This window comes from Macadamia integrifolia, chromosome 8, assembly GCF_013358625.1.
Source record: "Macadamia integrifolia cultivar HAES 741 chromosome 8, SCU_Mint_v3, whole genome shotgun sequence".
Classification (NCBI taxonomy): Eukaryota; Viridiplantae; Streptophyta; class Magnoliopsida; order Proteales; family Proteaceae; genus Macadamia; species Macadamia integrifolia.
In genome coordinates, this window is record NC_056564.1 from 28343412 (window position 1) to 28366432 (window position 23021).

The 23021-nt window shown below is 37.0% G+C and overlaps 1 protein-coding gene across 3 annotated transcripts; it reads right to left on the reverse strand.

Moving 5' to 3' along the window:
- Positions 1–9777: 9777 nt before the first annotated feature.
- On the reverse strand, positions 9778–12674 carry LOC122086182 (protein LSD1). 3 transcript variants are annotated; one of them, XM_042654911.1, is made up of 6 exons: positions 12545–12674; positions 11989–12143; positions 11339–11464; positions 11078–11191; positions 10689–10798; positions 9778–10053 (listed from the first exon to the last, which is right to left on the reverse strand). In XM_042654911.1, exons 2-6 carry the CDS (start codon positions 12044–12046, stop codon positions 10015–10017), a joined length of 447 nt encoding a protein of 148 aa, XP_042510845.1. In that variant the 5' UTR covers positions 12047–12143; positions 12545–12674; the 3' UTR covers positions 9778–10014. The 3 variants fall into 3 exon arrangements, with proteins under 3 accessions (XP_042510845.1, XP_042510844.1, XP_042510846.1); XM_042654910.1 differs by lacking the exon at positions 12545–12674 and adding an exon at positions 12332–12489; XM_042654912.1 differs by lacking the exon at positions 12545–12674 and adding an exon at positions 12332–12488 and having other exon boundaries at positions 11339–11452.
- Positions 12675–23021: the final 10347 nt, after the last annotated feature.

A 23021-nucleotide genomic window follows, 5' to 3' on the forward strand; every position in this document is an offset into this window, starting at 1 on the left:
CAAGACCTAGAGGTTACAACTCGGACCAACAGTAATCTCCTTAGCTACTTGCTCTTCCCCTTCAAGAATTATCAACATAATCAAACCCTCCATTTTTTAAAACTAAGGGCCCGTTTGATTTTGATTTTAGAAATGGTTTTTCTATTTTTCTATGCTAAGAAACAAAAAAACATCTTTTTCTGTTTGATTTTTCTATTCCATTTCACATATTTAATGAAATAAAAATTGAAATTTATATCTATTTTTGTTCCCAGAAACAAGAATGGAGAAACTAGTCAGACCTATTTTTCTGTTTTTTTAAACAAATAGGAGGGGAAAAATCTGGAAAAACCCGATGAAATAGGCAGGGACCTACCCTAAGCCCATCTCACGAAGTAGAGAATCTCGACATTACCATCTCCTGATACCTTAAAGCTCTCCTTATTGACCTTGAAGCTAGTCGTCCCAGAGGGTCCATAGCGAAGCTCAACATTCTCCTCCCTACTCGGTTCAAGTGGCTCCATGTTCAAGCCTTCCAACATCAGCTGTTGGATCGTCTTGATGCCCAAATCAAGAGTCTTCTACAACTCCTTTGCCAAAATAAATTTCTAGGGTTTCAACACTCATCGTCCAAAGCTCTCTACGAAGTGTTCAAGTTCTTTGTGGGTCCTCTGTGGGATAATATATAAGGTCTCTGCAAGTCTTTTGTTGGATTGTCTTTAAGCTCTCTACGAGTCTTCTATTGAGATCATCTTCAAGCTCTCAATGATTGAGAGGGACTCAGTGTTGTGGAACTCGATGATTGATGGATATGTTAAGAATGGGTTGACGGATTCTGTAGCGGACCTATTCGATAAAATGCCTATGAAGGACAGGAATTTGATATCATGGAATTTGATGATTCGTGGGTATACACAATCCAGAGATAGATGGGCTTGAGATGGCTTGGGTCTTATTTGATCAAATGCCTGAAAAAGACTTCACTTCTTGGAATTCAATCATTGATGGCTTATAGTCAAGTGTAGCTGCCTGAGAATTATTTGATCGGATGCCCATGAGGGCCAACGTCAGTTGGGTAATCATGATAGATAGATTTGCCAAGTTTGGTAATATTGACAAGGCTCAGAGTTAGTTTGACGACATGCCAAAGAGAGATGTTATTGATTAGAATTCCATGATGTGAGGGTATATTCAAAACAGGTTCAGTGTGGAAGCCTTAAAGCTCCTTTTAGAGATGCAAACTACAAAGAATTTAACTCCTAATCATACTACTATGGTAATCGCTCTTTTTGCTGCAATTGCATTAGGACGGATCAATGAAGGGATATTGATAGAAACACCTAGAGGGGGGGTGAATAGGTTTTCTCGAGAGTGCTTGACAACTTTTTGATTTACCACAACTTAAATAAAATGCAGAATTAAAGTGTAGAATTAAAATAGCAAGACACAAAGATTTTATAGTAGTTCGACTTATAACCAAGTCTACGTCTACTCCTCTCAATATCTGTTGAGAGATTTTCCACTATATGTTTCTTTTACTGGGCAAGAAACAGACCTTTACAATTGTCTTAATTATGGGTCAAATGTAAACCACTCTTGAGTACAAGCAAGAGCAACTCACAATCGTCTTAGTTTTGGGTCAAGTATAACCCACTCTTGAGTCCAAGCAAGAGCAATTCAAACCACTCTTGAGTTTGAGCAGGAGCAACTCACTTCTTGAGTATTGGCAAGAGAACCGACAATTGAAATGTAAATAAAAATACAACTTACAAGAGTTGAACTATGTTACCTGTGGTATGTAGAACAAGTACTCTTGTGTAAATGTGCAAGTGGATGAATGCAATGAATGAACGTGCTTACACTTTGAAACATCTCAATGAGGATGACTTGAATGGTTGAAGCTTCTTCTTCTCTTCCTCTTCTCACTCTTTTCTTAGAGCTGTTGTTTTATGGTTGTCCTTATTGGCAACCCGGCCATGTAGCGGTGATGACGTGGCCAGTTTGGATGACATTGATGAAAATGATGATGTGTCAGTGTCCAGTATCACCAATGAGATAACAGAACCGCATGGTATACATGGAGTGGTTTGATACATCCTTAGTAGGTGGTGCGGGTTTCTGGATCAAAACTGACAAAATTAGCCTATTTACGCTCGGGGGCATTTTTGGTAATGAAAATGACATTTTTGAAGACTATTTCTTCATAAAAAAATATATATTGTAATATGTCTAGTCCAGTGCATCTAATTTCACCGTATTTCGATACCGTATGAAGAAGTTACGGCATTTTTGGCAGTTGAGGGCAATTACGGCATTGAAGATGAATTTTTTAAAAGAAGTTTTCTCCATGTAACGATACAACAAAAATCAGATCTTTCCAAGGGTTCTGATTTCATCGCATTTCGATTCCATATGAGTAAGATACGTCATTGGAAATGTCTAGGGCATTTTGGTCATTTTATGTTATTGAGTCAGATGATCAGGTCTTCTGAAAAGTTGTAGAGAGTCTAGTCATGGTTCCAACACACTTTGTTTCATCTCGATCGGATATCGTATGAAAAGGTTACATCTATTTCCGTGAAGCCGGTTTGAAAATCCAAACCAAAAAATTCATCAGTTGCTCTCGGTGTTGGGTGGATTTTCTAGATTTTAATTTTGAAATTTGAGGGATTTTTGTGTAATTTCAAGGTTTTAAAGGTCTGAATTGATAAGGGTGTTTCAACACTAAAATATATGGAGGCAGGGTCTTGATTGTAATAAAATAGAGTATAGAGTTGTAGAATGGAGGGTTCAGATGAAGCCACATAGGCCTTATTCTCATCTAATGGCTGCTGAACTTAGGCACTGATGAGAGGTTTAGATTCTTGCATGAAAGTCCTCATTGGTGAAGTGCATCAGACATCATGGTGTGGTGCCTCACCATATTGAATCTTGATTGTGTGTAGCACATGTGCATAGAATCTATAAAGAGATTTTCCATATCTTGATCTGAGCCAATCATATTAGATCGGTTCTGATCTAATGGTCAAGATCAATGGAGCTTTATTAAAGTTAGCCGACAGTGTACCATGAAACGCACTACACGATCCAATCAGTGATCGACAATGCATCTGACGATGTCAACACGTACGTCATCTTTGACTTTATAAGATTCAAATCTAATGGTTTAGATCTATTATCTGTTGGCTTAATTGGATGGCTTAGATTATAAGATCTTTTAGATGAGATCTATGGTCAGATTTCGCTCTTTTTGGGTGCACCACCGGCGTAGCCTACGCCAACCTCTGAAGATTCTATTTTGAGTGTTTTAGTTGGTTCAACTTCAAATGGCCATATCTCTCTCATCTTAACTCCAATTTGGGTGATTCAAGTTGGAGATTCTTAAGAAGTCTAAGCTCTACACACTAGAGGGAAGATATCAGGCAGAGGAGTTGTAGAGTTGATCATAAAAATGAGGTGAAGCTCGTGAAAGGCTAAGGGTTTGAATAAAAGACTTCCATCCTCTTGCACTTGATCCATAGCCCCCATTAGAGGCTTAGAAAGCTACTAGAAACCAAGGTTGCAAGCTCTATTGGTTGTTGCCAAGAGAAAGAAAAAGAAAAGGGAAGAGAAGAGAAGAAGAGGGAAATAGAGAAGAAGTTTTCCCCTCTCTTTATATGTATCTTGAATGCCTCTCAAGAAAGATTTTCTCAAATCCAATTAATGGAGTTTGATGGTTCTTGTTGAGAATATTATTTCTCCATTAAAGCTTTATTTACAAGGAAGACTAGAAGAGGAGAAGTAGAGAGAGAGAGAGAGAGAGAGAGAGAGAGAGAGAGAGGAGTGTGTGTGTGAATGTGAATGCCATTGTTGCTCCATGAAAGTAAAGATAAGGAGAAAAGAAAGAAGAAGAAGAACCTAGAATTTGGTTCTTATGAGTTGCTTCAAGAAACCCAAGTGCCAACCAGGGTTGAAGCATTAGCGGCACCGAGACAACGTGGTTGTGGTCCGCATCAAGTGGAGATCGACATTATTGCATCTCTGACAGTTACTTCTTGCCAAGGTAACCTCACTTTTTCTAAATTTTCATTATTATAAATCATTATAGGTAAGATGTTTGATAAAATGCCTAAGTGATAGTTATAGTCTATTTAGGAGAAATTTGCATGTATGAGTGCTTCACTATAGGGCATTGTTATAAGCCCAACTTTATATTTTTATTAGTATTCGGTGGGTGCTAGAAACAGAGGCTATGTGTTCCTTGGTAGTTACAACTACCTAAACCTATTTGCCATGGGTGTGGCCTCTCAGATCATTTTTAGAAAACGAGGGTGAAGACCTTGCCATTGTATGTCATTGGTGAAAACTAGGAATGTGTTCCCTTGGCTGTGGGTGCAGTCATAATTAGTATTGAGTAAATGCTGAGCCCGACAGTGGGCATTACTCCGTGCATGTAGGCAATAGGTCGAAACACGTATTTCTTGTGTTGTGGATGTATATGCTCGTATTTGTATTGTGGATTAAAGTGCTTGGTTGCAGAATGGGTGTATACATCTAGTAGACCTGACCACTTGGTGGTGCAGTGTGGATGTGCATACGATTGTGTATGTATGTGAAAGTGATTACCATGTGAGGTTTATGAGATAGCTCTGGGTAGCAATATAGGTTATGTGAGTGAGTTCCATGCAACAGCAAGAATAGTTAGTAGTATACATAGCAGCTCTAGGCAGCATCAGTAGACATTGTTATTGAAGTGCAAATAGTGATTGCCATATCAGGGGTATAGCTGAAAAATGAAAAAAGATTTGGCACACTGATTCACCCCCACTCTCAATGTCAATCGGAACCCAATAAGAGCTTCACTCACAATCTCTCTCTTTCTTTTTCATTATATTTCTCACTCAATTTTATGCATAAAATGTGTCTTATGAATATGTAGAGAGGTGCCAAAAACATTTCCTAGGAGTGAGTATTTATAACCAGGAGAGTCAGTGAGAAGAGGTTTAAAAAATCCTCCAACGGATCTATTTTCCCTGATCCAGATTCAAAATAGCAGTTTATGACCGTTGGGATTTGAAGTTTTATCCTGTTCCAGATTTCCAAATTGGATTTTTCTCAATCCTGATTTTAGGATCCGATACGGATCCATCTTTCTTGTCCAAACTTGGATTGAGATGATTCAAGTTGTGCTGGATTCACAACTTAATGCTCTACAACTTTCATGAAAAGTCCATCTCCTGATACTAATTTTAAGATTACCCAAAATACCATATAGTTAGGTCAATATGGTTTTCACAGAATTTTACTGAAACATATTTTTCTTAATATGTTTCTAACCACTTAGGGACTTTTATACTTGGTCAAGGTATGTCCTAAGGTCATTCTATTATGAATTTATGCAATGCATGAGGTGTGTATTCGTATATATGGAAGTTTATAGATTATATATAAACAACCATTCTATCCTAGAGGTCTTCTTCTCCACTTGAGCCTTAAAGTCTTTATCTTGACTTCTACTCTTGGCACTTCTTCTTCTATCCTTCTTGTTTACAATTCCATGACTTTGAGCTTTACGTCTTGATATCTTGAAGCTTGGATTCTTCTAATACCTTCTTCAAGCATTGATACAAACTTGTTGATACTTCTCATTTGATGACTTCATCAAATTCGATCTTTGATATGAAGTCTCTGTAAAACAATACTTGAAGGCAAATTGTTATTATCATCAAAACATGAGTGTGGAGGTGAAATACCTTCTTTAATATTTAATGCATGCTTATGAGATGCAGTGTAGTGCTTGTGTATGGTGTGTGCACTATTACATTGTGCATCACTTAAGGTCTTCTTATTCTTCTTGCAGTTGGTCCTCAAGAGTCTTCATGTTCTATTACATTGACCTTGCATACTTGAAGTCTTCTATATACTTCAATGTACGTCAAGCTTTTATGCTTTAGAGATCTTCTTCAACTCTGCTAGATGTCAGGTATCCTCGTATCTTGATCCTTTACATCACACTTGGTACAAAACATTAGTTACATACACGCTTGTTTGTTATCATCAAAACCAATGTGGAGAGTGGTATAGAGTGGTATTCCCAACAGATATCACTACATAATGTCATGGAGAAGAACACGTTTCCTGTAGATGAAAAACTTGGGGTTGCCCTCATAGACATGTACTTCAAGTGCGAGAGCATAAAAAGATGTTATGTGGGTGTTTGAAAATCTAGAAGAGAAAGGTGTGGGTCACTAGAACGCAATGAACAATGGGCTGCCAATTCATGGCCTAGGTGAGTTGGCTCTTGACCTTTTCATGGAGATGGAGAGGCTTTCTGTCAAGCCTGATGATATCAGATTCATTGGAGTTCTAATGTGTGTGGCCATGCGGGCTTGTTTAAGGAAGGTTTGATGTGTTTTGAGCTTATGAGGAGAGTATACAATGATATACAATGTAAAGCCCAAGCTTCAACACTATGAATGCATTGTTGATCTCCTTGGCCGAGCAGGCCACCTAAGAGAGGCAAGGAATTTGATAAAGGACATGCCAATTCAGCCAAATGATGTTTTTAGAGCTTTGCTACGTGCTTGTATGAATCATTACAACTTTGACATGGGAAAATGGGTAGCTAAACATCTAATTTAGCTAAAGTTTGTGCATACTTTCCAATCTAATGAAAACATTTCCTGAAACGAAAAAATCAAACACTTTTTTTAGGTAAAAAAATTGCTTCTTAGAACAGAAACGGGAAAAACGGTTTCTGTTGTTTCCAGACACAAAAACAGTAGAAACAAAATCAAACGGGCCCTAACTATTACTTTCAATTAGAATTTGAAGCTTCTTCTAGGTTGGGTTTTACAGTTCATGGAAACATACGTGTCTTCAAAGGGTTTCAGAGAATATTTAGTGGAAGCTGATGGGGAGATACTTTTGGGTTTTCTAGTGCCTATGAGGTTGATGAATGTGGTCGATGATGTGGAGGTGTTTCAGCTAGATCTTACAAAGAAAAGAGGGTGGATCAAGATTGAAAGCCTTGGATATAGAAAAGAGGGTGGATCAAGATTGAAAGCCTTGGATATCGAACTCACTTCTGATTTTACAAATTGTGTCTTTATAATTTCTTCTCATTTGCGTAACCAAACGAACAACTCAGTTTAATGGATTCATTGATTTGAGAATCATTTTGAAAATTGTATTATGATTATTTGAACACAAAATAGTAAGGTTTTTTTTTTTAGAGTAAAATGATGAGCATGGATTGCTATATAAAGGGACATAACAAGGTTAAAAGGGTCCTTTCCCACTTCTAATCTATGTTGGTGTACAATGTTTTGTATTCTATCACAAATTAATATAGGGAGTACTGGTGCAGGCTCCTGACAGAACGACGGTCCTGCTTGCCAGTAAGCGGGCCGTAAGGGGCCCGCTCATAATTTTTTTATCTGACGGCAGTCTTGTACTTACTAGTATTAGAGTTTTTCGCTATATATTTATGGCGAGGTTTACTTTCTCTGTAAGAAATTCTGAGAGGTGTGAGGATGAGCGCTGCAACCTTATTCACCATTGATAGTGAAGCAAAATCTCATCTCACCAAGGACGTAGGCAATCTTGTCGAATCTCGTAAACCTGTGTTTGCATTGTTTGTTCTTGTTTTTCCATTACTTTTTGCATCACTTTTCAGGATTGCGTTTCTACAAGCTAACGCTGATATGCATCAGGGGTGGGGTGTGGTCAATATTATTAGAAAATGAGGGGTTACATTATATAAAATTTTTAAATTTAAGGATGGTACAAGATAATCTTTCTTATTTATTTATTAATATTTAAGATACCTAGGTCTTTATTTATTTATTTATTTTTTTAATGTTTTGTATGATCTCTTAATCGTGATGTATCCTCACAAACTGAGTTAATCCATTGATTTAGTCTCCACTCTCGGTACCCATATCGACCAAGGCAGCCCCAACTCCCATGAACCACACATCCCTCATAAGGTACCAGACTATTGTTTCCTGAGATATTGGTTAATAAAACAGAAGGAAACTTCCAAATGGGAGAGTGTTTCTTATGGAGGTAAATTGGAGAACCAGAGCTTCCATACCCTAAGACTCTAATGCTTATCTATTTTCTTTTTGTGGGTAGTGGTGGTTTAGCAGTTGCTATCAAGGTGGGATATTTTCATCGTTTCAGATCATCTAGGCAGAGTGAAAATTGGGAGGCGGGACATGTTGCTGATAAAACCAGGTTTGATTGCCATCCCTTCTTTGTTCAATGGGAAAATTTAGACATTAACCATCTATTTGGTGCCCATGGTTTTTCTATTATCACATTTTTTTAGTCAATAATTATGAGGTGAATATTCAGTATGGCCAAGCAATGAGAGGTTTAATGGATGAAATGAAAAGTTAACAGCTACAATGGAAGGAGTTTTGGATGTTTCCTGAGTCCCTGACAGAAAGATGACTATTCTAATCTGGGAGAGTGGGGCTGAGCCCATATATACCTGCCCACCTCATTAAGAAAGATTAGGGAAGGATGGCTGGACTTTGGATCTTTTATTGAGATTATTAGTCATAAAGGGGGCAACCTGATAAAGAATATACGATGGCTACTGAGAACACATAGCTTTCTTTCTTAAATCATATTATTTTCTTCTCTGAAAAAAAGTTTCTATTTAAAGTTAGAGCTAAGATTGGTCATCATCACATTCAATTTTCAATCTATTTTCTTTTGATAAAGTTGCTATTTTGTCTCAAGAGAAAAAAATCAAGGTCAGGCAGCATCATGGTTTCAAGAATGGGTATCGTATCGGCCGTATCATATCAGTATCAGCTAAGACCGATCCTTAATCCCTGACTAATTCGGATGGGGTATCCATATCTTTTCGAGGTAAAACAGTAAAATATTTATACTTCTTTAAAAAAAAAGTAAGGGGCAAAACTGACCGATACAAGTCGATCTGATCTGGATTGGTATTGAATCAGTATACCGATACCAATCCCATCCCCTAAATCCATGGTCAGCATCATATTCATTGCACAACAGCAGGATCTTCCTGCTGTTTGTGTTATTGCAAAACCTTGAATTTACTGAAAAATGTTCTAAGAACTTAATTTAGGTTAAAAGAGTTTATTGCAAAAGTATCATTTTCACAGAACACATTTTTGTTTTATTTGTTTATTTATTTATTTATTTATTGTTTAATTATTATTATTATTATTATTATTATTATTATTATTATTATTATTATTATTATTATTATTATTATTATTATTATTATTATTATTGTTATTATTATTATTATTATTATTATTATTATTATTATTATAGGTCCTAATTCATCTTATATCCTACGAGGGAGGGGGGAAGGTGTGGACTAACCCAAGACCTCCTAGTAGGATGGACTTTAACGCTTCGCACTCTACTAAGTGTGTTAGGCACTTGTTCGCTTCACTTAACACACTTAGTAAACTTTTTGTGGACATAAACCTAGCTGGGGTGAACAACTAGTTACACTAATTAAAACCCAATCGTATTGATTGTTTTGAATCAATCCTGTTGCCATCTTAGATTTCCAGAAAACCTTGCTAGTTTCTGTTACTTAGTAAACTTTTTGTGGACATAAACCTAGCTGGGGTGAACAACTAGTTACACTCCAATTAAAACCCAATCGTATTGATTGTTTTGAATCAATCCTGTTGCCATCTTAGATTTCCAGAAAACCTTATTAGTTTCTGTTGGTCATTGAAAAACCCAACGTCATAAATATTGGGAGGTAAAAATATATGGTGTGGATTTTATGCCACTAGTACACATGTAAAATTGGAAAAAGATAATGTGTCCTTAATCTGTTCTAATTGCACTCGTAACCAAACAGTCTTCTCATGGAATAATCTCACACACTCAACCATCCAAAACTTCTTATTCAATAGAAGCAAAAGAAAAAAAAAACAACTCTATACATCCAGCGAAAGCCGGCTATTGATTAAAGCAATAAAGGAGATGCCGTAAGATGAAAGAATGAACTTGTAGGAGTCTATAACTTGCAGCTTCACAATCTCAATTATTGAACTTTTGCTCAGTAGTGATTGGTGAAACCTGTTTCATTCATGACAAACAAATCAAGTGCAGCAATAAAGCACTAAATGAAGTATACTGTTTAAATTTAAATTATTATTTTTGTATTATCACATGTTTTTAAATTAAGGCTACGATGTGCAATTCATACATGTCTATTGCTGAAAATTAGAAAAAAATAAATAAATAAACTCTTAGGATTTCAGCAAATAGTAAAAGGCACAGGCAACAGGAGCAGTCCCATATAATGAATAAAGCCATTCAACACCCTTCTGTTTTACAAAAGTTATATAGATATCCTACTGTATGACAAGCTATGTTAATCGGCAATTTGTGGATGCAAGAATCTAGTTAGTCTTAATCTCACCACAGGGGAAAGTGACATTTTTTTATGTTTGGCACAAATATGAGGGTAACTGACTGGCAACTTCTGTAAACCAAAAAAATCTCTAATGGTGTGGTTGTTTTTCTCTTTAAATAGACCAAACTATGGGAAATTTACGATGTACTTACCCCAACTGATTTCACAAAACATATTTTTGTTTGTTAGGAGATCTCATTTGCTTTGTGAGAATCCACATTAGATAGGGGTACAACAAACATGAGATTGAGAAGTTCACAACTTGCTGGAGATAGTTTTAAAGTGAAACACTTACCCCAACTGATGTCACAAAACTGCAAACTGAACATTTCACAGATTGTGCTCCATATTGATACATCAATAGCATCCGGCAGTTCCCACAGTTGACATGTGCGACCTGGTTTGCTGCCAGTAAATGTATATTGAATACTTTTAGTTTTAGTATGTACAAGAATACAGCGATTTGTTTGTTGTAATGCTTTTGAATCTACTTAAGTGATCCTTCAAACCTTCTTCAGTCTTTAAATAGATGACTATAAGAAATATACCCATGCACCCCAAGAGAATTTTAGTTCAAGCTAACCCTTAATCCATGCACCTTTTGCTCCTCCAGTGAAGCAAAGCTTATATTTTATCAAACAAAGAAGATTTCAGAGGCTTAATCCATTCTCACATATCTCATACCTTCCATGGCTAGGTTGATCGTGTGACAACAAGAACACTGTACGCTTGTAGCTCCACGAATGTACATCAGTAAGGTGTGGCAGCCTCCACATACCAACTGAGCCATCTCTGTGCCTAATCAGGATACAAAACAATTATATTTAAAGCAATATTGAAGATGGTGACATTACTGAGAGGAGGAGAGACAATTATAATTCTTAAAACCTACAAGAGGCTACAATGTGAGGAGTTATGGATCGATAAGAATGAGAAGATAAATACCTGGAGGGGGCACTGCTGTCACTGCATTGCAAACAGCACAACAAACAGAGGTTGCACCTACTGGATAGAGAAGAAGGTTTCGGCAGCCAGAACACACGAGTTGGCTCTGTGCACCTGAAAGAATGGCTTTCCATAAATTTAGGTGAAGATTAACAAGTTTTACAGAGTTTCCTATTCAAAATTGGCGAGAGCAGATAATAACGGATATGAAAAGCAAGAAAGCTTAAAGGATCTGCCCTGCCCCAGGTTACAGAGCTTCCCTGTTTATCTAAAATAATTCAATCAACTTGTTTATGTCTTAGATGCCAGTTAAGAATCATTACAATGTGTTTCTTTAGATACCGAGTTCTCAATAAGAATGAGATCAGATCTACCCCAAATCCTTTCAATTTCCCCATTAACCAGACCAGCACAGATGGATTTTCAAAACTTTGAGATTAGTTGTGCTTGCTTATATAAGAAAATTATTACAGTTGTGCTGGTTTCCTCAAATCTTGCACATGAATAGATGAAACTACTTTCAAATTCGACAGAACAGAGTGAAATAATCTTGCATAAGAAGGGAAGAAACTACTTTAAAAGTAGACAAAACAGAATGAAATAAACATTGGTTTCAAAATCTGAAATGACTGGAAATTAAGAGGATATACCATTTGGTGGTGTAAATGGTACTGGAGGAGCTGGATAGGGGGCAAGAGGAACAGGCATTGCTTATCTGACAACTTATCCTTCTTCCTTCAAGCACTATTAGGCCTGCTGCCTCAATCAGAGGAAAACAGAAGTCTGCCTTCCATCCCCAACATTTCTGAATAAGTGTGGCAAGGAAGAAAAAAAACTATAAGATGCAAAAGAAATAGAAATTAACCAGTACCCAATACAGAATTTCCAACAAAAAGCAGGAAAGGCGCAGGAAAGGCACAGGAGCTATTGAAAATCTCAGAAGAAAACAATTGTCATGATAACTACAGAAGAAAATTAGATGAAGGACCATACTTAGAAGCTGAGATTTCACATACGCAGAAGCCCAAATATCTCCATAACACTTTGCAAGCAATGAGCTAAGTTCAACCTTTTAAAGTGGGGCAACAAGCACACACTCTTCAAGATTGCTGATGAATAGAGAGAGAGAGAGAGAGAGAGAGAGAGAGATCCAGGATACTTGGACAGGATTAGATTGAGAGAGAGAAAATAATTGAGATTTTTTACCTTTTCTTTTAGTGTGTATGAGTTATGGCTTAGGTGTAAGTGCGTAACACTGCTTTTGGTAGAGAGAGGGAGACTTTCTTCCATTTATGTTGGTGGCATTTCAAGATCAACTTTGTCAGAAACCATAGGCCACCAAAAGACGCACACACCCCATCAATCTCTCTCTCTCTCTCTCTCTCTCTCTCTCTATCTCTATATGTATATATATATATATATATATGAATGTGTGTGACCCTCTCTCCCTCCCTCTGTGTGTACGGATCTATGTACAGTTAACTTAAAACGTATCCTTGTTTGAATTATTGAGAGTTGCAGGAGGAAGGAGTAGAGGTAGAAGGGATGATACGGTATTCCACGTAGGAGGCCCCACTCTGTCTTCGTTTTCACAGACGAAAATGAAGGGTGGTCCGTGACTCCTTTGTGGGCACTTTATAAGGTACGGGTGAAAATAGATAACTTTGTCGGTCCCTATTATATCTACCTTCTTTGTTGAAGTTGGGGTCCCTAGTTTCTAAGCCCTAAACAAAACTCACAATGCCACATAATGAATTAAGTGTTGAGAATGAGTGGAGAAAAATAAAATGTTCTCGTCAATTGTCTATATTAGTTGGTGAAGTTATGGTGAACAATTTCCCAGCGCAATTGGTGATGCTATGGTGCACTAAGCCCATATGTTCACCGGCAGTCTCGAGTCATCTTGGATTTTTTTAACAAGGTCTTATAGCAGATTGGGTTGGGTCTTGGATTGTATTACTCCCTTGAATCTCCATTGTCATGGATAGGCAATCAATTGTTAAGAATCTTTATATATATGGGAAAGGACTCTTTAGAAAACGACCTAAGGGAGTACACCAATGAGGAGCGATAGAACAGTTTTATAAGTAGAGGGTAGAGAGGTCATTTTATGCCAAGAGGAGAAATATAGAAAGAGATGGTGATAACTTATGTGAGGAGAAGAGAGATAGAGAAAGATGGTGATAGTGCACTCTCTGCCATATGCAATGACAAATAAGTCTTGTGAAAATATTACACATTATTAGACATTGCATTCAAAATTCACCATACCGGTGAGCCACACACTATGGCAATATACTGAACATAATAAACCCAGTCTCTGAAGCCCATCATAGGCTACATGTATTCCTTAGCGTTTCACCCAATAGGCACTTCCACATCCTACTCAGAGTTTGGAATGGTTCTTTATTGGAGCCAAACACAAAGTACTATGTGGATTAAGCAGTCTGCCTATGATGTAGACAAAAGAGAAAAAGTGAGAAAGATATGCTACAAGAATATGAAATCTTTGGTATCATTGTGATACGGAATAAGGGAGAATCCTTTGTAGCAAGAGAAAACAAGAGGCATATATACATACATACATATAGGAAAAAAGTGTTTTATATGGTCATCTGGAGCCCCTGGGCACTGAAGGAGAAGCTGCCCATAAGGAGTAGTCTTCACGTCCATGAAAGAGAAACAATAGCTTGAGAACACTCCAAAAAACCCATTAGTGGCTGAAAGATAAGTGTGGAGGAAAGAGAAAGGGACCACCCTGTCTGTACTTTTGCAAGCTTTTCTCCGCATTCGGAGTTGATCTACATTGGATATTCTCAGCAAATATTCAAGAAATCTTGCACCTATATTGAATCTCCTAACTCTGCTTTTTCTCTCCATCCAAACAGGCCTTAAAAAATATCCCCTAATACCATTTTAAAATTGCATGGCCCTACTATAAGTGGATGGAGCTATTGTTAACATTCAGTGCAATCATAGTTTAAATTCTAATCATTCCATCCAGTTTGTCAATATATGAAATTGTTGATTAAATGGTTCGATTTTGATTTTACCTAAAAAATCTTGTACTAAACCAAACCAAACTGTTTAACACCCTTAGTGTGTATCATGTAAAGAAGTTAACTTGCTTTTTAGATAGAATTAGCTGATACACCATGGCTCATGTGGGCTTGGCCCAAGAAACTTTATCTTGGGCTTTAAACAGGCCCAAAATCTGAGTAAAAGTTCAGGCCTTGCAACTCTCTACCAATGCCTTAACCCCCCACCAACCCGAAAGAGGATTGCTCTCTCTTGGTGGTCAAGCTGATTGTAGAATATCATTCCCTCAACTTTGTTAAGGGTTCCATCGCTAAGCTAAACTGTTGAACCATTCAAAGTAGAATATAATTTCATTATTTTAAGAGGTATTATATCAGTCACTATCTTGACCATAAGTTCAAATAGACCCCAAAACATTGCTTAATTTTCTACCAATCGACCTTATTGAATTCATACCTTGTTGCTTTATGAAAATGCAAGTACTCATGTCCATACATTTTCCAGTATGGCTTCACTTTGAACTTGTTCTTCTCTGAGCTTGGTCAAGCTCTTGCCCACCTCTTTCTCCTACTCATTGAAAGGTGAGAGGCATGAGATGAGTTTCCAGTGTCATATATTCACATTCAAGCCTCTTTTTTCTCATACCTTATCTTATTTATTTGTGTGATCATAGATGCATCAGCATTTTTATGTTCTTCAAGAAGATAAACTTCACTTCTTTTCTTTGCTGTGGAGGGAGAGAAGGGATACCTTAAGACATGGAAACCAAAGGGTTAAACTGAGTCAAAACAATGACAACTGCAAAATTGCAATTTTGGTAACTACATTCACATTCAAAGAGGGATGTTATCAAGGTCAATTCCTGGGATCTTGATCAAGATCGATGATGATACTGACCACAAATTCAAGAATCTGAATACAATTGGGATATAGTAATGTCTAGCGGATTTCGCATTTATTGAAATCACTTTGATTTTCCACAAAAACTGGATAAATTTAATGAGAATTTTGATTTGACCTGTTTCATTTTCACACCCTGCGGATGTGCATTTCCATTATATTTCTGTTCCATCATCCATAAACGGTGGAAGAAAAAGAAGATGCTGTTTAGAATAAGAGGTGGGAGACAAAATTAGAGTATGCCTTGACAACAATATAAACACCACATACGGTTAATACTCAAAAAGATGATTAAGAAGGAAGTTATCAACATCATCCACTTGGTAATTGAAGCAGACAAAAGCTGGGTTTTGGAATGCTTGATAAAGTAGATCAGGTCAAGATCTAATCAAAATCATATTTCATGCTTTAATAATCTCCATCACCATCATCCATGTGGGCCGGATTGAAAATCCCCACCTGAAAGGACCATCTCAAAGATCCTCTTTTCCAAAGCAAATTATAGACTGACTGAGTCATTCTTGTCGTAATAATTTCATCATGGATTGTTAATTGGGTGTGGTGTGACCACAAAAAAAGTTATAACAATCTCTGATTTTGCTTGGCCTTCCCCATATGCAGGCAGACCTGCAAACCATGGGATCTACACATACAGGGTGGGTTGCTAATATAAGTTTGGGGACATGTTCAAAGCATACCAGAAGTTATTGGAGCTTATGTTTCTTTAGGCATTGCTGCATTGGTAGAAACCCATATTTCATCTGTTTCAAATGCAATCATTAAGCTGTTTTTCTAGAGAGAGAGAGAGAGAGAGCTGTTTCTCATTCAAGTTATTCATCTCTATGGTAGAGAAAACATGAGTATTCAGTCGGAAAACAGTTTCCAACTCAAAGACAATTTTGACTGACAGTGGCAAACAAACAGATCCAATATCTACATCAGATAATAACTGTGAATAAAAATCTTCTTTTGTAGCTGAGCATTGCTTAACAAGATATTTATTTGTATGTATATTGCTTTTCCTTTATACTTGCATTTTACAAAATGGAACGTTATAAGTTTTTATACACAATAAAAGACATGCTTTATGAACTTTCTAAGTGCCGACATTGATATCTAAGAATAAGAACATGCTGACCACAAAAGTATACTTCAAGAATTGTGGGCCCAAGATATGACCTGATCCATTCAGTTGTGGGGTCAGTATTGGTCCACGGGACTATTTAGGTTGAAAGCCTCGATACCCGTCGTTGGAAAAAATAAATAAAAGAATTCTTAGGACTCTGTAAATTCCAGAAATTCCTCTATCAGCAATTTGGAGCTGTACTTGCATGATAGTGAAATTGCATCATTAAAATGCATGCAATTAAAAGAAAAGTTCTCTCAACCTCAGTGTTAAATGTATGAACCACAAGTATATCGTAGCAACATACCCTTTAAGTCCTATTGTTTTCATGAAGGATTAATGAGGAAAGTCACAGTCACCAATCACCACTAAGTCAGACATGGCAGCTATCATATGTGGCATCAAGGCTTCCAGTGGAAGAGAAGAGATATTTACCTTATTGAGAACTAGCTATGTAACATATGCTCCATCCAGGAAAATATGCTAGGGATGATTTTATTTCTGTTGCAATTTCTGAAAACGATAGGATCCAAACAAAAGGATTTGCCTAATATTTTTATGATGCCAGCTGTTGACCTGATGTACTAACCCTCCTTTATATGGGCTTGGGACTGGTAGCATAAAACATTGGCATAGTCGATGAAGGAGAAATAGAAGATGATGCTACACAAAGATTCGGAATAGGGTGGATGAAGTGGAGGGGAGCATCTAAAGTATTGTGTGATCGACATATTCCTTTAAATCTCAAAAGTAAATTTTATAGGACAGTTATATGATCGACGACAATGTATAGAATTGAATGTTTAGCAGTGAAAAAACAACATATAAACAAACCTAGTGTAGCTGAAATGATGAGCATATTGAGATGGGTGAATAATAAAAATAGTAAAGATAAAATAAAGAATGAACAAATTAAAAGTAAATTTCAAGCGAAATTTTGATACATGATAAGTGTTACAATTAATAAGGGTACATTAGGAACAAGGCCATTCAGTTGTAATTTTTTGTAATGAGCTATTGTCCTTTTTTACCTTTTTACCTCCCTTGTTTATGTTACATTGGCTTGGGAGAGGGGGCATAGATGTAATCTCTCTTTGTTATTGGTCAAGTAAATGAATATGGGGAGGGGGAGTCGATTCTCTCCTCATGTTCCATCAAAACATCTTTGTCTCTTCCTCTTCTTCATCCTCTCCTTCTCCTTTGTCTCTCTTCTTCTCCTACCTTCTTCTTTGATTCTTGCAACTCTTAAATTCCAACTTGGTATTAGAGCTAGGTTAGGTTTGAGAGTCGACCAATAAATCTTCCTCTCTTAGAACCCTAGAAAAATAAAAGGGTCCAATAGAGGCTATATCATGTGAGAAGATTCAATTAAAAGACCTAATGGAGTTCCATCATCAAGTTTAAGACATCTTGGAAGGAGATTTGGAGGCTATAAAGACATATTGAAGTTTCAACTAGCAAAGGAGTGCTTTTATGGGTTATTGCCAGCCCTAGAGTCATCTCCTTCTTCTCTCTCATCCATCCTCTGTTGGAGTTGAGGCATGGATTGCTAGAATCGTCCAAAGGCTCCTTTTAATCTCCCATAGTCTCAGTAGCTGAATGTGTGAGTTGTTGGAGCACAATTCCTTCTATTGGTTGCCAGGTATCACCAGTTTGCCTTTTCTTGACCTTTTTATCTGAAATGCTATGTATTGTGTTGATTGGTTGAGTTTGATTGATGAGTTACATCATGTGAGATTTGTTTGTTGAGTTGGGATGAAGCTACATGGAGAAGGATATGTTTGATTTGCTTTTCTTCAAGTTTCTATGATCTGTTTACTGGCTGAAATTTTGTTCTAAGTACTAGCAAGAATTTTTTTTGGGTGTTGTTGTTTATGATAAAAAAATTAACCGTAAGCGCACAGAATCATTGTAGCAACATGTCGACCTCAGGGAGGACTAGATGACCAATTTCTTACTCTTAATTAAGGTGAAGCGCACACTCAAGCAAAATTCAACTATAAATAGGAATATGAAATTGCACATAAACTAGGGACCTAAGTTGTTGCCCAACAGAAATAGGGAAGGGATTAAATATACAATGGGATTAAAAGTGAAACCTAACCAACACAACTAGAACTTAAAAAAAAAAAATGATATAGATGAATAGAATAGAGATGTCATTTGAGAATAAGATTCCACCATAATATTAGATTAAAATCATGAACAAAACACAAAATCAATATATGAAATAATGACCTAGGTCTATAGGAGATGCGGCGGACTATGCTAACATGTCCAATGAGTAACGTTCATTAAACATGTAAGGAGACACAAGAGATACAACGATAATAATACATATGTTCCAACCAATGGATGACATGCACTATGAAGAGGCATCTAAGGCATCTAATGTATGGCTTAAACTATGCACATGACATTAAGCACATAAACTTTGATCATCAATTCTTCCTCTCTCATGGTTTCATCCTATTCCCAAATGGGGTGTTTATTAAGCCATGTAAAAACAATCAAAAAACAAAAAATTAATCGAAGAAGAAGTGCCAAGAAGTGGAAGATCTAAGTGAAGAAGCTCAATGAAGATCTTCTAGGATAGAATAGTCTTTTAGATGTAATATGTAACCTTCCAAAATATATACGTGCATGCACCTCATGCATTTCATAACATCATACTAGAATGATCTTAAGACATACTTTAACCAAGTATGAAAGTCTTTAGGCAGTATGAAACATAATAGGAAAATATGTTCTAGTGAAATTAGGTGTAAACCACAATGACCTGACTCAAGGGCATTTTGGGTAACCTTAAAGTTGGTATCAGGAGATGGACCCTTATGAAATTTATAGAAAATTGAGTTACGATTCCAACCAACTTGATGTTGGATCGAAAAGATATGGCCAAAATACTGACGACTGGTCAATATGACAACAATTTGTCAAAATCTGGACATGCCTACCGGTGATCGACTGGCTAGAAGCCCCGATCGATCGACACTAACCAAAGACCATAGGCAGTCAATCAGATGGAAGCCCCAATCGACCAATAAGTGCCTGGATGAGCTCCAATGGCTATATTTTTGCCTCAATTACTCTTGATGATCGATCGACAACCTATGGCAGTCGACTAATGGACCCAAAATATGATCGTTTGAATATGATTTGCTGCCTAACTGATCATCTAATCTCACCTATAAATACCTCTAATGCTACTTATTAATTATCAATTAATCCTAAACTTGAAGGAACATTAGAAGTGAGATTAGTCTATACCATCTCTTGAGTTCAAATTCTTCATTTTCCATTCAAAAGGAACTCAAGTCTCTCTACAAGTCTTTCACACTTTCATTGGGCAAGTCAAGGCTTAGTGAAGACTTATATAAAGGTGCTATTATCATCTCCTCATTGCATACATCATTTGCATCACACAAGAGGTAACACTCTATTTATTCTACTTCTCTAATCTTTTGTTTTTACATTAAGTCTAGATTGTACTTAGTTTTGTGTAAATGATTCTCTTATTCTTAAAAGATTGTAAAGTGTCTCTCTACCTTAAAGGAGATTGTAAGTTTCCTTTTTACCTTGAAGGAAATTGTAAGGTGTCTCTCTACCTATAAAGGAGATAGTACGGATTCTCTTATCCTTAAAAGATTGTATAAAGGTTTTCCTCCCTGCCTACTGTACTGAAAGGGAAGAGCTATTGGAATATCTTACAAGAGGATTTTGTAGGGAGTGGACTAGACTTAGATTGAGTCGAACCACTATAAATATTGGTGTTATGTGATTGTGACTTTTTATTTATTTCGCACTTTTTATTTTGTAATCACGCTTGGGATCCATAGTTTCGAAAAGATTTAAATTTTACTAACATAACCTATTCACCCCCCCTCTAGGTTATTTTCACAGTTAGGTTTATGGGATTGACCATCAGGAGACATTTGTTCCTGTGGCCAGGCACAATTCGATAAGAGTCCTCTTATCATTGGCGGCTAATAGGGATTGGCCATTCTATTAGCTGGATGTGAAGAATGCCTTCCTCCATGGTGATTTAGAAGAGGAGGAGTATATGCAAATTTCACCAAGTTTTAAAGATTCCCTCTAGAGAAGGGAAAGTGTGCCTTCTGAAGAAGGCTTTATATGGCCGCAAACATTCTCCAAAGGTTTGATTTGAGAGGTTTAGACAGACCCTCCTGAAGAATGGGTATTCCTAGAGGCAAGCTAACCACACCCAGCGAGGTAATGTTACTATCACAACCCTTATTATCTACGTGGATGATATTATTGTGACTGAAAATGATAAGGTTGAGATAATGAAATTGAAGACTTACTTGTCCCAACAGTTTGAGATCAAAGATTGGGTCATTTTAAGTATGTCTTGGGGATTGAAGTACCAATGTCTAAGAAGAGGATAAACATATGTCAAGGAAAGTTTATTCTAGACTTGTTGAAAGAAACATAGATGCTAGGTGGAAAACCAACAAACTCTCCTATTGATCAGAATCATAAGCTAGGAGAAGATTGTGGTCCTTCTCTGATTGATGTAGGGAAATACCAAAGACTTGTGGGGAATTTGATTTATCTCTCCTTGACTCTCCTAGATATAATTTATGCAGTTGGGGTGATGAGTCAGTTTATGCATGCTTCTAAGAGTGGATACTTGGATGCTATGTATTTTATCCTTAGATACCTGAAGTCCTCCCCAGGGAAAGGAATGTTATATGCCAGACACTACCATATGAGGATAGAGGGCTACATTGATGTGGATTGGGCTGGTTCAATTTTTGACAAACGGTCTACATCAGGATATTGTATGTTTGTGGGAGGTAACCTGGTTACATGGAGAAGGAAAAAATAACATGTTGTGGCTCGATCCAATGCAAAGGCAGAGTTCAGGGCTATGGCTCATGGAGTTTGTAAACTCTTATAGTTGGTGAGAAGGCTGGCCCTAGAGTTGAGATTTGATATTGAGGCACCTATGAGACTCTATTGTAACAACAAGGCTGCTATAAGCATTGCTCACAATCCTACGCAACATCAGCAAACAAAGCACATTGAGGTTGACTGTCACTTCATCAAGGAGAGGATTAACTCTGGTTACATTTGCACTCCTTTTATGAAGACAGGTGATCAGCTAGCAGATATCATCACTAAAGAGATCATTCTCACTAGTTTGGTACCCTTCTTTGCAAGCTGGGAATGTATGACATTTATTCTCCAGCTTGAGTGGGAGTGTTACAATTAATAAGCGTACTTTAAGCACATGCCCTTTAAGTTGTAATTTTTTGTAGTGAGCTATTTTTTACCTATTAACTTTTACATTTTAACCTCCCTTGTCTATGTTACATTGGCTTTTTTTTTTTTTTTTTTTTTTTTTTTTTGGTGGAGGGGGGGGGGGAGGCGGGCATAGATGTAATCTCTCTATGTTATTTGTCAAGTAAATGAATATAGGGAGGGAGAGTCGATTCTCTCATCATGTTCCACCAAAACTTCTTTCTCTCTTCCTCTTTTTCATCCTCTCCTTCTCCTTCTCTATTCTTCTTCTACCTTCTTCTTTGATTCTTGCAATTCTTGAATTCTAACTATAAGTTTTGCGAAATTTGTTTGAGGTAGCATGAACATGTGCAATGGAGACCTTTTAATGCTCTAATACGGAATGGTGATTTGATTAAGATTGAACGAGCTAAAAAAGCCAACTTAAAATCTCTAGGAGAAGTGAGAAAGACATACATTGCTTAGTACTTGTAACAAGTATGACTTAAAATAGAACTGATTGGAGAAATATGATGCATGTAGCCGGACCTTATTTGGCTAGGGTTAGATTGAGGTGAGTTGCATTTCTTAAAGTGATATTACTCCAACCGGTTTCTTGGAATACATTCATCTGAGGGGACATATGAGGGACGCCAGTAACAAAATGAAGGAGACCATTGAGAACTATAATGAGGAACCCTTAAGCCATGTGTACTACTGACAAAACTAGTAATGAGGAACCCTTAAGCCATGGTTAAGTGCTCCAAAAAACACGAGGAAACCAGATAAGAGATTTCTAAGAGAACTATTTTTTAATAATTTGGTTGGAGTGAGGTTAAAGGTACAGAGAGGGAGAAGAATTGCATCCTCCTTTATTAAGTCCAACAGAACAGATAAAATTGAGTTGCAGAAAAAAGTTAAGAAGGGTTATTGATAATTTGTGAAGTAGGAACCATCGAGTCAGCTGGCTGCATGTCATGCACATGCCAAATGCTTTCATATCAAGTAATTATGCAACATAAAGCAACGATTTGGATGCTTATTGTGATTATGTTAGTTAGATCTTAAAGAAGGTGAGCCATCAAGCACTCTCTCTCTCTCTCTCTCTCTCTCTCTCTCTCTCTCTCTCTCTCTCACACACACACACACACACACACACACTCACACACACACACACACACGCACACACACACACCCAGATCCACCCAACCACCCACGGAGAGAAAGGGTAAAATTTATACTAATTATGCAAAGAAAAGACCAACTTGTTACGTTGAGGATGCTGTACAATTGTAAGCAGTCTAAGAAACTTCACCCTTTATCTTTGTAATAGCAAAAAGCCAATTTCCTCAATTTTTTGGTTTATAAATT